The 17,571-nt window shown below is 33.9% G+C and overlaps 3 protein-coding genes across 3 annotated transcripts; 2 read left to right on the forward strand and 1 right to left on the reverse strand.

Moving 5' to 3' along the window:
* Nucleotides 1-136: 136 nt before the first annotated feature.
* Nucleotides 137-1,838, reverse strand: LOC107026482. The gene is made up of 3 exons (XM_027913954.1): nt 1,326-1,838; nt 622-1,232; nt 137-520 (listed from the first exon to the last, which is right to left on the reverse strand). Exons 1-3 carry the CDS (start codon nt 1,834-1,836, stop codon nt 137-139), a joined length of 1,506 nt encoding a protein of 501 aa, XP_027769755.1. The 5' UTR covers nt 1,837-1,838.
* Nucleotides 1,839-5,495: 3,657 nt separating this feature from the next.
* Nucleotides 5,496-10,053, forward strand: LOC107008591 (peptidyl-prolyl cis-trans isomerase CYP21-1). Its single transcript, XM_015207698.1, has 7 exons — nt 5,496-5,880; nt 7,517-7,595; nt 8,480-8,527; nt 8,632-8,655; nt 8,794-8,976; nt 9,086-9,161; nt 9,630-10,053. The coding sequence occupies exons 1-7, from the start codon at nt 5,782-5,784 to the stop codon at nt 9,805-9,807; spliced, it is 687 nt and encodes a 228-aa protein (XP_015063184.1). The 5' UTR covers nt 5,496-5,781; the 3' UTR covers nt 9,808-10,053.
* Nucleotides 10,054-11,406: 1,353 nt separating this feature from the next.
* On the forward strand, nt 11,407-15,720 carry LOC107008308 (CTL-like protein DDB_G0288717). The gene is made up of 3 exons (XM_015207288.2): nt 11,407-12,712; nt 14,450-14,792; nt 15,207-15,720. Exons 1-3 carry the CDS (start codon nt 11,664-11,666, stop codon nt 15,471-15,473), a joined length of 1,659 nt encoding a protein of 552 aa, XP_015062774.1. The 5' UTR covers nt 11,407-11,663; the 3' UTR covers nt 15,474-15,720.
* The last annotated feature ends 1,851 nt before the right edge of the window (nt 15,721-17,571 follow it).

Genomic DNA, 17,571 nt, shown 5'->3' on the forward strand with positions numbered 1-17,571 from the left:
TGAATGATGTAAGTGGCACTGCCTCACAAGATCAATTAGTGTTGTATGCTAATGTGGATGCCCAGCAAAATGCCCAAAGGGAAACTGAAAGTAGCTCAAACAGTCGGGTAATATATAACATATACAATGCTGCATCTCACGAGCGTATTGCAGAAGCAGAGGAGTCTATTNCTCTTGCTGTTTTTTTCCGAGGCTTACCCTTTGGCCTGCCAGGAGGTCTTTTAAATTTTGGAGGTAATACGTCATCAGCAATAACGCTATTCGGAATCAACCATGCCTTTACATCCGGTAAAGGATGTATAGGCATATTATATGTCTTCAACATTGTCTTTGGTTTGTATAAATCCGAGCAATATTCATCTGGTGGTAGACTCTTCCATTTCAATACCGCCCAAGCATGTTCACAAGGTATTTCCTCGTACTGAAATCTTCCACAGATGCAAGTTTTTTCTTTTAGACAGACTACAAAATATCTCCCATCATCATTAACATTGTGCACATATTCCGTTGACGGTACAACCTGCTCATTTATAAATACAATTAATGAAATGATGTTCATACTAATATATACAACTAAATTTTGTCAACACTCCTAAATATATACTTATTCTTAAATATTACCGTCATACTTGTGCTCAATGCTTCATTGTCTGTTAGTATGTCATGGTATTTTCCAATCAATGATGTGAATGTGCAGGTTGCCTCCTTCTTGTAGTCATGATTCCACCTTCCAAATAATAGCCTTACCTCTTCGAGAAATTCAAAAATAGGCAATTCTCTAGCTGAAACAAGTGCTGCATTTATACTCTCAGCAATATTTGATGTCATGTGCCATCCTCTATGTACTTGTGCATAACAAAGAGCCCATTTTTCATATCCAGCTAAATCCAAATACTCTTTCACTCTTATATCTTCTTTTTCTACAGTATCCATTAACATATCAAATTCATTCTTTGTGCAAGCTTTTGCCATTGTATAGAATACACCAGATAACTTCTCATGAGATTTTCTAAACTTTTTCTGAACGTTATTCCATAAATGCCACATACAAGCATAGTGTGGGACATTACTGTATACATTTGTAACAGCCTTTATAATGCTCTCATTTCTATCAGACACAACACACATGTTACTCCTCTCACCGTATGCTTCTTTAAGTTGCTCAAAAAACCAAGTCCACGCAGCATCATTTTCAGAATCGATAATACCATATGCAAGTGGAAATATATGTCCTACAATAATATCAAAATCATATATTAAATGTACATATACAACAGATTCACGTTTATACATATACATTATTACATATATACATATATATATACCTGCGCCATCTGTCGTGCTTGCTGCAACAAATGTACCATTATATGGACCTCTCAGATGACTACCATCCACCACGACTACTGGTCTACAATGATTGAATCCTTGGATAAATGTATTCAATGCAACAAATAGATACAAGAACTCATTATTCGTACTCTTTTTCATACGTATATGAGACCCCGGATAAGTGATATCCATCATATACAAATATGCAGGTAACTTTGCATATGATGCAGCTGGTGTACCCCTCAAAGCTTTCAATGCTTTCTCCCTGGCCCTCCAAGCCTTCATATAGTTAACATCAACTCCTAGATCAATCTTAACATCCTTTCTTATATCAGCTGGTGTATATTTACGTTTATGATCTACAAATTTAGGTTTCACAATCCCTCCTATTAAATTGCTAGTTACATGTCTTTGCGAATAAACTCTATCTTTTAAAGGACATGTAAGCTTTCGGTTGAATGCTCGAATTCTGAACATTCCAGATTTGTTGATATTAGAGGCCTTCATTAACCATTCACATCCTTTAGAAAAACATTCCAGAGTGTAACTGCATATAATTTTTAATATAGTATACAAATTTAGTTTACAATAGGCAATAAAAACATTTATACAGTTTAAAAGTCACTATTTGAGAGGCACACTACCTTATTGAATTTGACCGAGTAGTTTTATACTGAAATCTCTCTTTAATCGCATATCGTTCCATGACTGCTTTCAAAATTGATTTGTCCTTGTATACTTGATCAACCTCAACATGCTTATTAGATTCGTCCGAAATCACCCAAGTTGTATCAATCGATAAAAATGCAACATTTGTATCCTCCGGTTCAACAACAATCATATCATGACAATCATTTTCTGCAACAGTTGCCAACACCCCCATCTCTTTACACTGAGAAATCTGTCTATCACATGAATCCAAAATAGTTATACAAATAGGAAATTTGTTAAAATCAATGTTGGCCTTTTTTAGCATTACGTACACTCTGACACCCATGTCATTGTGTATAACCATTCGTTTATTGCTTTCTTCAACCTTGTACTCAATCTTCAAAGTCTTATTATTCATATCAACACCAATCTGTTTTGCAATAGTAGTATAAAAATCAAGAAACGTTGACTGTTCCTTAAAAACTACTCCCTCTATAGTATAATCAACGTAACAATTTGTATCGTCCCATTTTCCAGAATGCATAACCAAAATAGCTAATGAGCCCATTATCTGTACATTTAAGAAAAAGAATATTTATATATATTTCAAATAATTCAATGAGATCATATATACAACTAATACAACAATTTTTATACAATCAAATTATTGAAATTTTATACAGTTAGTATTTTTAATATACAAACACTACATCTACAATAGTGTATACTTCTTCCAAAAATAAATCGTATGACATAGAATTTTTATATTAGTATTCTTTTTAATATACAAAAACTACATCTACAATAATATATAATTCTATCAAAAATAAATCACATGATTTATGAATTTATACAATTATGAACCCTGATATTAATATTGACGCTTTCAAAATATACAAATACTGCGAATCACATATACAATTACATGAACAGTATATAATTGTATATTGCAAATTTTCAGATTAACAAAATCATATTTTGAATTTTTTTTTAAAAAAAACAAACAATCGAAAACAATTCACAAATTCTAAAGGGAAAAACCAATAAACAAGAAATTTCATCGAATAAAAACTTACCTGTATTCGATTGACAAAATTGCTGAACTTCAGTTTCACAAAGAGCAAAAAAAAAATAATTATTTTTTTGTTTCAATGGCTGTATGAATTATTTTTTTTTGAATTTGAACGTTTGGCTTGAAAATAGGGACGTTTCCCTAAATTTGTGGCATTATCTTGATTTATTGTTACCATATTTAATGATTCAGTTACAAACAACTTTTTAAAATAGAATTGTATAAATAAAAAAAAAATTATATACAAAATTAAAGACACCTTTAATAACTTAACTATACCCATATTATGTAATTAGGTAAACTATACCCATAAAATGTTATTTAATCTAATAAGTTTGCCAAATTAAGGAAAAATTAGTAAACTAGTCAAATAACTTGACTTAATTAGTAAAAACCTCCATACTTTATAAATATTAGTAAAAATGTCAAAAATGTCATTATTTTAGAAAGGATCTTGTATTTTAATTTACTTCCTATTTTATCTCATTTTAATTACAAATTTTCCAATTAATCCTCAACCTATGCCCGAAATCTCAGAGACACACTTATACTATACTAAAGTCCTATTACCCCCCTGGACTTATTTTATTAATAATTTTTTACCCCTTTTCGACCTACGTGGCACTATTTTGTGGGCCCAACGATGGTTGACTTTTTTTTTAAAAACTAGTGCCACGTAGGCTAAAAAGGGGTAGAAAATTACTTATAAAATAAGTTCAGGGGGGTAATAGGACGTTAGTATAGTATAAGTGTGTCTCTGCGATTTCGGGTATAGGTTGAGGGGGTACTTGTGCATTTTCCCAAAAATGAAGTATTTTCTCTCTCTCATATTTTCATCTTCCAATTCTTCTCCATTTCAAAATCTGCCTCTCTTCTTCTTCTTTTTTCCAGAAAAATATATTTATAAAGATATTCACACAATCTCTTTTATTAAAATATGAGTCTTTATCCGTCTTTTAATACTTGTTTTATGATTTTATTTTTGTGTAAATCGTTCAAAATTATTGTTTGTAGTTGAAATCACTTTTTCGGTTCGATAAACTCTAGATCACTCTCCAATGGCAGAATCTATTAGAATTACTAGAGGTATTCAACTTAATCAACAATGTTCTATTTTTCAAATATCATAATTGAAACTTAGAACACAAATGACGATAATTTTATATTTTAATTTGTTTATTTTACATTTCAATATCACTTTGTATGCAAATAAAAACTAATTTTTTTAATTTTATATTCATCATAATGGTATAACAACAAAGTCACATTTGTATTTCAACTTAAGTGAGTATTTATTGTGCTCATTTTGTATTTCAATCTTAATTTTCAATGACAAAAAGTTTGTATTTCTTTTTCATTATGTTTTCATCATAATTGTATACCAACAACTTTTATATTTTATGTGTTCACTTTACAATTCAAATTAAAATTGAATATCAAATTGTGGTGAGTATTTTACTGTGATCATTTTGTATTTAATTCTTACATTGTATTCAGAAAAGTTTGTATTTTTTGTGTTCATCATAATGATATACCAACAAAGTCAATTTTGTATTCCAACTGATTTTAGTATTTATTGTGCTCATTTCGTATTATAGTCTCAATTTCAATGACAAAAAGTTTGTATTTCTTTTTTTTTTATGTTTCCATCATAATTGTATGTCAACAAATTTTGTATTTTATGTGCTCACTTTATCATTTAAATTAGAATTGGTATTTTACTTGCAAACTAAAATTGTATCCTAGTGATCAAAATTGTATTACATAACTGCCAAATATATATATATTTTTATTTGTATTACAAAAAAATTACGAATTGTATTCCAATATAATCTAGTCATTACATATGAATACGATTAAAGAAAGATACATGATTCTAGAAAAAGAATAGCATACATAATGAAAATACTACAATCTGTTGAGGTTGATACAATATTCTAAAAAAAATACAAATTTTAAAAACGCGATAATCAAATTCATTTCAACATAAATTGAATATTATCAATGATAATTTAAAAATCGATACTAAAAATTTGATGAACAGGTGGGATGAGTTCTTTGTGTTTATTTTTTTGAATTTTTGCTTACTTTGGAATTTTTGTAACTGATGAGACTTTTAAGCAATTGTTCCTATTTAAAAAAATTCTCTCCCTTAAATTTCTCCTTTTTGTTGGTTAACAATTATATTCTTTAAATAAAGTTTAAACAAGATACATAATAAACTAAATATTTGACATTTTTACTAAATATTAAAAGTGTTGACAATGGATCCTATTAAATGTGAAAATATTGACATTTTGAAAAATTTCTCATTATTTAGTCCCTATTTATGTTAACTGGACTTTCCCATTTAGATACTGGGCCTCTTACTGGGCTAACTGAAAGTGAATATCCGGCCCAAACATGATTTGCATAAAAGCCCCCCGAAGAAAACAAAAAAGTCAAAAGAGCACCAAAATTAATAATGTGATTAATCAGCACACCGAACTGAACAGGGTAAACAAAGCTGTACAGGAACAACAATTTCATGCTCTGAGTCTGAGATTCTGCTGCCACTGAATTTTTTAAAAAATATTAAAATTAAATAAATCATACACTATTTCTCCACAACCCCACTTCCATTATTACCTCATATACACTAAGTGCTTGTGGGAATGTTTAATTTGTTGATAATGGAGGAGAACAGCTGAGATTCTTGAAGTTTCTAGGTTATTTTTTTTCGGGAGGAGATGGGTAGAGCGATCTCTGTTTTATTGCAGCCTCGATGGCTACTGATCTTTCTTGGGGTTTTACTTGTTATCTTTCTTGCATCTTCCATCTTCCAAAAGGTACCATTTTCCCTCATTCTTTATCTTTTTGTCTTTCTTGAGTTATATCTGTGAAGTTTAGGTAATTTCTTATAATGGGTATAGATCTGATGGTACATAATGAAGCATTATTGGGTATTGATTTTTTCTGCTTATTGGTATAAAAGATCTGGTCTTTTTTTCACAGTATAGAAATTTACTCAATCGTTTATTAAGTTACTTGATAGTTAATTGAAAGGGATATACAGCCTTTAGTGCAAATATTGCGTTGATTTCTGTCTTCTTGTTCCATTGAAGCATACACAAATCTTGTTGCTTTCGTGTTATTCCTATCGAATAATGCAATGACTTCGAAAGACACTGGAACCTAGCTGGTGTGCTGATTAACCACCAGCAATGCCAATGTAGTCCAAGATTCTTGGTTTCTTAGCTTATCCTTTGTTGGGTTGGAGTTCATAATGTTTCAAACGTGGCTTCCTCTTTTTTATTCTTGTATGTGGTCAATGAGCATCAATTCATTATCTTGTTTTATGAACCAAGTGTGTTTTCTTTACGGATTTAATAGTGATAGGAGGCATAGGATATAGTCTAATCACCACTACTAGCCAAATTGGAAAGAGGAAATACTTTGTTTTTGAGCTATTTGTGTGAGATTTGGATAATTAGTGAGAATCAATTTTGTGGAAATCATTGTGCTTAGATTTGGATAGCTGTGCAAGGATAGTTTATACAGGAAGGATGACTGATGAGTAATAAGTTTGAAGTTGTCCCCTGCAGCAAATTAGAGAACATATAAGAATCAATAGGAGAAACGGAAGAACAAAAATCTTGGATTAGAACCTCTTCAGAATTCAGATTAGACAGCAAACGCTAGTCTTAAGAATTATCCCTAGAAGCAAGAAAGTTCACCCTAAACATTGAGATTTCAGCTGCTACATCTCTCTCACATTATGCCCTTTTCTGTAAAGCTAGTTTCCCTCAAACCTGCAAGGATGTTAACTAATTGATATGTAATCTATAATTTGTAGATTAGTTGAATCGCAATCTAAAGTTGGTTTAGCTTTCTATAATTCATTATACAACTAGGAGTCATCTCATTTCCCATCGAGATACCCATTTTTCATACAATATCAATTGAGTTGATTATGTCATGAGCCAGTCAGACGTTCAGACACTGATTTACAAAATATAGCAGTTTCCTTAAGTTTAAACTTTTGATAATCATCAAAGAAATGCAAATGGACAGCTAAAACTTGGCCGTGTATCCTTTTTTTTCTTTTCTTTTGTTCCCATTAAATAGAAAGCTTGGAATCTTCGTTCTGCTCCATATTCATACAGAGAGAACTTAGTTGAAAAAAAAGGGAAAGGGGGGATACTAGATGAAGGACATCATCAACTGTTTCTGTGACAAGCTACTAATATGTTCAAACTTGTACGATGACTTAAGTATATATATGTATATTTAAATAAGTAAGTTGCTAGACAGATTTGATAAATTCTCGTCTATCTATATGGGTTTCAAACTCTCTATCAGGAGCTAGATCTGCTCATTAAAAGTTATAGCATAGTTCTGGCGCTCCTTTTGCAAGTGGTGATACTTTACGACCCAACGGCTTACTGAGCTTCTTTATATATACTTTCCTCTTTGATTTCTCAGGAACATGAAATGGTGGATGAGGTGTATGAAGTTACCCACAGAGTATTCTTGGATGTGGATATAGATAAACAACGTGCAGGTAAACTCATTCTGCTAATGTTCATATCTTATTAGATGTCATTGAGTTAATGAACCACAAAAAGTCCCAAGCTTCTTAAATGGAAATCATAACTTCTCTGCAAACAATAATAGAGAAAAAGGGCAAGAAAAAGGAAATATAAATGGGCTGAATGAGTGACCTAAGCTTTCCTTATTAACCTTTCTGAAACAGTTTGCCCCAACATGTCATGCTGACATAGTTAGTTACCTTTCCTTTTGGTTTGCGTAAATTTGTGATCTGTACAGTTGTCCCAATATATCCGCATGTGTTCACCACTTCATCTCATTCTAGTAGTCAGTGAATGATCCTAATTATTGTCCGATCTTCTCATTCGAAAAAATAGACACTTGTTAGAGGACATATAATGACTTTAATCTATTAATGATTAGAAAAGCTGTGGTTTGGTATAGTATGTGCTTCACTCAAGGAAACTGATACTTGTGAACTTGCATTGCTCTATAGTAGCCCTATTTCGTGCTAACATGGTTTGGAGTGTGATGGCTTACTTCAACTAATTGATTTTTTAAGAACAAATGTAATGTTTGAAGCTGTACAAGAAGTATTTTAGCCACAACTTCTAACAATTATGAAGATTTAGGAATTGTTTGAGAAAATCATTTTGAAAATTTTCTAACAAAAGATCTTTTACCAAGAAAAAGTTATTTGCCTCTCCAAATAATTATTTGGAGAGTAAAATATTTATACAGCAGGATGGATGGAATATGACGAATATCTAATGAGCTTCATATGTTGAAGACAAGATGTTCACTGTTTTGATGATTTATGAAATATCAGAATTCGTGCACGGTGAAGACTGGGACACGTTATTGTGTATTGACGATCCAAATTTTGATAATTTGCAGGAAGAATTGTGATAGGATTATATGGGCAAGTTGTACCAAAAACTGTTGGTACGCCTTTATTCAATTTTTTTCCCCATACTTCGCTCTCCTCTTCAGCTTCTTTTGTTCTTCCATTCTTGTTGCATAATGCCTGCAATTTTACTTCTGTGCAGAGAATTTCAGGGCGTTGTGCACAGGTACTTTTGTAGTTATAACTGGCACTGTTTTGTGCCTTCTTTCACACACATACCTACACATATACATATATGTCTGTGTGTATATGTCACATAATTATTTTAGACTAACAATTGCTGCACTTATTGTCGTTGACTCAGGGGAAATGGGCAAGACTGCTGATGGAATATCTCTTCACTACAAGGGAAAGCCATTTCATCGTATAATACCTGGATTCATGATTCAAGGTGGAGATATTGTGTCAGCCGATGGAAGGGGAAACATTTCCATTTATGGTGGTCCCTTTCCTGATGAGAATCTCAAGATAAAGCATTCTCATGCAGGTTTGAAATCATCACTTGATTACTGTAGTTCTCTCCATTGGAAAACCAAAGGCAAACTTAAGTACATTCACCTGTTTGTGACGTTTATTAGCATCCTTGACTTTTGCAGGTGTTATATCCATGGTGAACTCAGGACCCAACTCCAATGGCTGTCAGTTCTTTATACCGACAGTTAAGGCGAGCTGGTAAGGTTTCAAAATGACCGTATTTCAAAGTAACTAGTATCTATTAAATAAAGAAAGCTCCTCAGTCACAATGACGCAAAGTCTTTAAAAAATGAATAGTGAATGATCCTTTTGAACATGCTTATACCTAAACCAATGAATGATCATCTAATTATGATTTTGCAAAACAATACAACAACCTATCTTGTGTGATCTCACAAGAGGGGTTTGGAGAGGGTGGGTGTACACCTTACCACTATGTATTTGAAACCAGAAAACAACTATAATCTTGAAATTTTTGCTTCAGCACTCCCGTGGTGCTGATTATGAACGGAATGAACCAATGGACCTTACCTTTTTCGAAGAAAGAAACAAAATACTAGTTCAAACAATATCCCAGTTGGTTTTATCCTGCATTGTTTTATGGAAGAACCATAAAAGCCTTGAATATTTTGAAATTTCTCATACTAACACCACAGCTACAATCAGGTTGGACGGGGAACATGTGGTGTTTGGCAAGGTTATTGAAGGTATGGACACAGTATATGCAATTGAGGGCGGAGCAGGAACTTACAGTGGCAAACCTAGGAAAAAGGTGCTTATCGCAGATTCAGGGGAAATACCTAAGAGCAAGTGGGATGAGGACAACCAGAGTTCAGCTTCATAAATATCGTCAAAATTTTGAAGTTACTAACCAGCCCTATATACATTCTGATACACGTACCATTCTTGTGTATTACAAGCTTAATTTATGTGGTGCTAATTATGAGGTCTCAATATTTGATTCATTAACCTTACGGATACGAGTGTTTTTATTCTTAGAATTGGTTGTGAATATTTTTGGTTTTGTAGAGTAACTGAAGTGAGCCTATACATTTTCTTTTCATTAAAACTGGCTTGCTGGTTTTATCCACCATTGCATACTGCCAAGTCCGTTGAGCTTTTTTGTACTTCATTAGGACCTGAAAGAGTTGCCATGACTAGTATTTGGCTGAGACGAGTGTAAATAGAGCGACATGAATATGGATAGTGAGAGAAATATTGTCAATCAAGTAGACTTTTTTGTGTTAGCCTATCTTCTTGAGCCATAATTAGTGAGGAAATAGTGGAAGAAGTGTTGTTTTTCTTGTTGGCACAATCATGAAGTTGAAACTGTGTGGACCACATTATCTCTTTGCTGTATGTGAAAATGATACAATATTCTTAGGGAGCGTTTAACCATTTTTAGTTTCTTTTCAAAGTTGAACTCCGAAAAACATGTTTTGGGAGGATTTTCTAAACTTTGACACGGTTTATTTGGGGCGGAGAGGGGTGTGGGTGTCTTGAGATATTATGTCATTTTTCACTGATTTGCCAGTGAAAAACCACATTGGATGTTCATCATGTCTTATCATAAATTATTTTTCAAGTTCGAATCTAGCAATCCTTTCATGAGGATCAATCAACTTTTTTCCCTTTCGCTAAACTTTTCAACAAGTGTAGTTTCTTTGTGAACCAGATTCAATTATTAACCGTGTCAGAATTATTTACGATTTAAAAAGACTATCATGTGCTTATTCCACAAAACAAAGTGATATTGCCGGAATTTAATATATTTTTCTCTAAGGACTCTCATAATCTATGACACATCTAATAAGAAAAAAAAAAGAAGCTCTAATTAATGAGGATAAGAAACTTTCTCATACGAAAGAAAAATCTCTGGCAACAAGAACAATGCTCTTAATTCTGCTCAGAATTGGGATTGGATAATAGACAATGTGCTAATGATCAACAACAATAACATATCAATAACCTTGAAATCACACAAATGATACATTAAGAGAATATTGTGAGTATAATTTTTATATTCTCTCAATTCTTTCCTCGCGTATTTTTCAAAATTTGAACCTCTTTGAAATATGTTTGATCGTCAAAAATATCAAACAAACACTTTGATTTCAAGATGATCTTAAAAAATACTCACTTAACTTAACTTTGAGAAAAATAGTACTGGTACTTATTATTTTGATTTCTTTACAGACATGCAGATTAATTGGGTGTAAAATTGTCATTTGGATATGAAGTAAATGTGATTTTATCTTTTAGATTTCTTTATGAATATTTCAAAAATTTATGAAATATTGAAATGTTAGAACTTACTAGCTTTATTTAAAATTGAGTAGACTTCAAAAATCAATAAAAACATGTCTATTATAGTCCTATTAATTTTGGATGCCTACGAGTTTATTTAAAAATAATAGAGTCCATAAATTTTAACTAATTAGTTATGGATGTTAAATAAGTGGAAAATATTCAGAGTGACATAACGTTATAGTGGCACGTAGAAATCGATCAATTTGAGTATAGAATAACACCAAATTGTCTCACGTGGGTGGTCTTAGCTAGCAACCACCGACCAACCTCGTCATCACCACCACCATGTACTACCCTACCCCCACCCCAACACCCACCATCCCATTCTCTTCGTTCTTCTTCTCAATCTAACTTCCCCTAACCCCAAGAAAGATTCTTGATTTTTCCGCCATGGAAACCAGTGAAGACCCAAACAAGCTTTCTTCTACTCTTGCTGACCCAACCACACAACCCCTTCTCTCCAAACCTTACCCTGTTGATGATTCAATAACACCCCATCAATACCCTGGACAATCTTCTTTAGACCCAGATGATCAAACTCAGTTCCTTCAGATCTCTTACAATTTTGGAACTCGACCCTTTAAGGACCTTCCTTTTCTTATCCTTTTTGTTCTTCTTGTTCTTTGCACTTTTGGTTTTGGTATCTTTGCTTCTGTTCATAGAAATCCTCATCACTCTCAAATTTCATCTTTTACCTACAATATCACCTCATCTTCTTGTAGTATTGGGAGTTCTACCTTTGAGAGTTCTAGTGACTTCTTTTCACTTTACTCATCTGATTCTAGTTTCTTGAAGAGTTTGATATGGACCCTTGTAGTTACTTTAATTCTAAGCATACCCTTTATGCTTTTTGTGCTTTTCTTGCTCAAGCGCTATACAAAGCAGATAGTTTATGCTTCACTTCCCTTTTTTGTAATTGTACCCGTTTTTCTTGACATCTACTGGTTTGTTGCTTGTACTGTGAGCTCCAAATGTAGTGAGGATTTCCCTTTGGCTTATAGAATTCTGGTACTGTTTTTCGTGTTGTTGTTAATTGGGCTACTTGTTTGGATTTTCGTAGCGAATTGGCACAGGATCGAGTTGACTATTAAGATTATTGGGGTTGCTTCTTCTGCCCTTTCAAGTAATTTGGGGTTGTTTGGAGTGCTTCCATCGTTGACTTTGGGGCTGTTAGCTTATTATGCACCCATTGTTGTTTTCTTGGTGTTTGCTAGGCTTAATGGACAAGTAGTACCCAAGGAAAAACATGGGGAGTATTATTGTGTATGGAAACAGGATAGCTGGGTTCCTGCTTATTACACATTTGCAATTCTAACAATGCTTTGGTCAGCCACATCAATGATTGAGGCACATGTTTATGTCATAAGTGGAACAATTGCACAATGGTACTTCTCCAAGGATGAATCAGGTCCCAAAAGGTCTATGAGAAGTGCTTTGAGGTGAGTTCATAATCTTTAACAATGATTGTGTAGTGCCTATAAGTATGAGTTTATTCTTTTGCAGTTAATTATCCATGCAAATGATAGCAGAAAAGTAGAATTCGTAGAAAGCACCTTATATGTCCTTCATGCATGCAATGGCTGTTTTTCTGTTATGCTGTCTACATCTCAACTGATTCTATCTTATGATTCTGGAATTCTGAAGGATGTTTGTAGTATGCGCGAAATTCATTGCCGACTCACTGCACTATTAGCGGTTATACTCCCTTTGGCATAGGAATAAAGCCTCAAAGCTAATGACAATAATCGGTTGTGTTGCATTGACTAGATGGTACTAGATTCACTAGAACTCAAGCATTCAACTTGTTCATGATCCCAGTCTTTACTCAGTTATCTGATGATTCAGTACCAAATAATGCATCAGGAGGGAAAAAAAGAACAGAGGAAAACATGTCCCCTAAGGCTTTGATTCTGGGGCAAAGTTAGTACCATGTTGGATGTGTTCTAGGTGTACGTGCCATGTTGGATGTGTTCTAGGTGCACGTCACTAGTTCAAATCGTGCTAGGGAACCATGTCTGGTATTTAAGCGGAGAAAAGGTCCACCAAGTGGCTTTCTTGATTATCAAAAAAGAAACTGCAACTACTCTTCCCCAGTGTAGTAAATCTAATTTGAAATCTCTTGGTTTAACTGTGTTAGAATTATAGATTATTTTTCTGTAATTAAACCATGTGAAAGAAGGGTTGAGAGAGACAGAGAGGAAGAAGCATACACCAGCGATTGACATTGAGCCCCTACTTGTTTACCCTAGTTATAGATAAGTTAATCAACACAATTCATGATGAGGTCGTGTTGTATATACTATTTGCTAACATTAATTGACTAAATCGACGGAAGTGTTGATCAGAATCTTGAACAATAGAGAAGCAGTTGTAGGAATTTTAGAATCAGTAGAAGTAGAACGAATATATGAAATTTCAAATTAAGTCAGCAAAAGAAGAATGAAGTTAAGGTGGTAAGACAGAATGACAGATTTTGGTGCTTAATGAATGAGGTGGATAAGACAGAATGACCAAGGTGTTATGTGATAGAAGGATGCCTACCAAAATGAATGTAAGCTATAAGACAATCAATATTGTACGAGTGTTGTGGATTTGCAAATTCTAGGATGGATGTGACTCCATACAAGATTAGACAAGATTAAAATGACCACATTCGCCAAAAGGTGCTCATAGTGTACATTGAGGATAAAATGAGAGATCTCTTGAGATAATTTGGTCATGTCTTGCGCCGACCACCATATGCGCACTCAGGTGTGAAACCATGGTCCGTGGTAAATGAAGGTGTTATAGAGGCAATACTAATTAATTGGAACATGCCCTATTCATGTTAGTACGTTTACTTTAGGTCAATGTATTTCATTAATCTTTTCTACCTATTAGTGATATATTTTTAGTTTTATTTTGTATAATGTTGTCTTGGATCAATTGAGAAACATGGTCTATAAGGATTCTTACATCCAAACTCAACTTGTTTGGACTAAGGTTGTCATTGTTATCATTTCCTTGCAATGATGAAATCCTTGCTTTATGTTCTTGTTTCAGCTCATGATTAGCTGCCTAGATCTATACTAAATTTTCTGTTCTTCCTCTGTGGAGTTTCTGTATGCTAAAATCCTCTTAAAATAATATCAAATGTTGTAATTCTTGATGTATTATTCTTTTGTAAAATTCTGCAGAAATGCATTTGGTCCATCCTCAGGCACAGTATGTTTCTCTGGGTTACTGATCGCTGTGGTTCGTGTTGTTCGTTCCATGGTTGATAATGCAAAACAAGAAGATTCTGGAATTGTGAACCTTATTCTGCGGTTTTGTGCCAATACCTTGCTGTCAGCGGTTGAGTTTGTGAATAAATTCACCATAAACTTTGCTGCTATAACTGGTGAAGCATACTGCACTTCTGCTAAGATGACATATGAACTTCTAAAGCGCAATCTTCTCTCTCCAGTGTTTGTGGAGACCGTCTCCACTCGTTTACTGGCTGGAATAATCTTTGTTCTCTCAACAATATATGCAATATTGGTAAGTCGTTCTGGATGCTGATCAATTTTCTTTTTTCGGAGCTTCCTATCAGGTTTCTTGAATTTGAGAATCTATTGTGCACAATTATTCTTAAATCTATAGCAAGTGCATGAGTTCATTCTTAAAGATTTGGAGTGGAGTAGCTCTAGATGTTCATTAAGAATATCAAGATTTGGTCTCAATGATCCTAGGACTCTCCTTCCATATCAGTGAATGGGAATTAGGTCTCTTCACTTCTTGAGATTTTTGTGGGCAGTTCAACTATGTCAGAGCTTTGTGGGAATTATCAATTTTATCCTTTTTTCCTTCTTTTGCAGAATATACATTTACAGTTATATTTATTTCTTGAGCTATTTGGTTAAATACTTCCATTGTCTGCCTTTTAAGAAAATACCTTCAATTATCTGCTTCCAGGTTTTTGTTGTGGTAAGAGCTGCTAGTAATCTTGATGTCGAATCATACCTTATTGCTGTTCTGGCATGGCTGCTGCTGATGGTGGTTCTTGGTTTCTTCGTCTTTGTTTTGGATAACGTTATAGAGACAGTATATGTTTGTTATGCGATTGATAGAGACAGAGGAGAGGTATGTAAACAGGAGGTTCATGATGTTTATGTGCACCTTCCTATCAGTAGGAGTCATAGTTCTGCCTCTTATGGTGCCAGAAGTCCCCTGCTTGTATAAGGACTTCAATGTGTTGTATTCTGTCTGTAATTCTTTTTCTCCTTTTTGGTTTCGGTTTCCTTTTGTAATTGCCGGATTAGCCTGTTAGGCAGGTTGTGCAGTGAGGTAAATTTATTCTGTATAACAGTGTTTTTCCAATAAAAATGAAAATATCTGCTGACTGTGCGATGATCTCTATAGTTAGGGAATAAGTAGTCTTGAGAGTTGACATTACTGAATCAGTTATATCTATTTAGTTTTTTTTACCAAAAGAACTTCCTATGGTTTCTATTCTTATTCTTCGATTTTTATTATCTGTTGTTTTTAAACCTTTGCTTAGGTTGTTTTATCAAGTATTTGTTGTTGCTACTGTTCTTTTTTCCTTCATTTTCAGCATTTACTTCTTCATACTGTATTCCTTTTCGTATTATTTTTATATTTGGTTACTTGGGCGGAGGGCCCTTCAGAAACAACCTCTCCACCTTCACGAGTAGCGTAAGGCTGCATACACAGACCCCACTTGTAGGACTACAGTGGGTATGTTGTTGAACCTTCCATGGTTTTTCTATTGTAAATGATTGTAGAGAAAGACAGCTTGTGTCTGCTTAATTACATATGCTAGAAACAGTTTAGAACTTCTGCTGGACCATAACAACACTACATTTGGTCCATCGGTAAGACACTTTGCAAATTTGAGATCCTCTGTATGATCTGTAAATTATGATGCTGATAGTTTTGTTTCAGCATCCTATGTTGGAAAATCTTTGGGGTACAAATTTTGGCAGATAGTTGTTGTATGATCCCAAAGGATAAAGAAATAGGAAGTCAAGCTTGCAGGGTAATCGCTGTCGCAGCCAGATTTCCAAAACTACAAAGAAGAAAAAGCTACAAGGGTGACAATGCTGATTGGGTATATCATGATCACACATGTGGTAAGTCATGCAATCATACTTGTGGTCTCAATTATGCTCTACAGTGTCATGCTGTATCATCGTTTAATTGTTCGATATGTTTCCATGTTTGTACTCATTCATTGTGACTACAAGGGACCAAGTTAGGAAATAAATTTTGTCCAAAAATCTCTGAGGAGCAACTAATGCATGATTGGAAACTCGATGGAAAATGCACCTGTTTTTCTGCTTTTTCCTCTTAAATACCAAGCTCTTACTACGATGCAGAGTTTGAACTTTGTGACATGGCATGAAACTTGTTCTTCTATCCTTCTCTGCTTAGATATCAGGCTTTTAGTTCGAGGTAGATTCAAAATCGTGGCGTGTGCCTAACTCGAAGGTCATCTTTATGATCTGTGAATTCTGATGCTGACAGTTGTTTCAGCATTCTATGTTGGAAAATATATTTGGATACAAATTTTGTTGGATAGTTGTTGTATGATTGCAAAGGATAATAGAAAGTCAAGTTTGCATAGCAATTGCCATCACAGCCAAAACTACCAAGAAGAAAAAACCAGAGGCCTACTGCAGATTTTTTGTATAATGCAATCATATTTGTGGTGATAATTTTTTGCAAATCACCAAAAATTCAGCCACCATACAAATAATGGCCTCTATCTACAACAGTAAGGGAAAAATTATTCTCTACCAGTTGAGTAAATCCATTAGGAAGATCCACAATAGTTTATTTTTCATCTATAACCACAATCCTCTTCCTCACATTACAATCAAGAAATGAGAACAGGAAGGCTCATTGAACAACCATTTTCTCCTAACATGTTCTAAACAACATAGTCCAAAGTAGATTCAGAATTTTAACATTAGGTTGTGGATTCTGGGACGACGACTCAGAGATACTTGGGTTGCGCTGAATGAAATTTGGTGGAACGAAAACTCTTAGCAGCTAGGGAGCGTTTCCTTCTCTAGTGGGTAAATTTTGATTCATTGGATCAGTGAATTTCGAACACCGAATGAATAAAACAATTGGGAAAAGGAGGTATTGGGATAGAGAAGTATAATCGAAGCACATGGTACAATTGTGGGCTGATAGAATTTTAGGTGCACAAAGAAAGAACATAGGGCCAAGTTGATAATATGACATGTCTCCTCATCTACATCCAAATCTTTACTTACTCTGATGGGCTTTCTTAGATTTTAGTGTTTGTAAT

This window comes from Solanum pennellii, chromosome 1, assembly GCF_001406875.1.
Source record: "Solanum pennellii chromosome 1, SPENNV200".
Taxonomy (NCBI): domain Eukaryota; kingdom Viridiplantae; phylum Streptophyta; class Magnoliopsida; order Solanales; family Solanaceae; genus Solanum; species Solanum pennellii.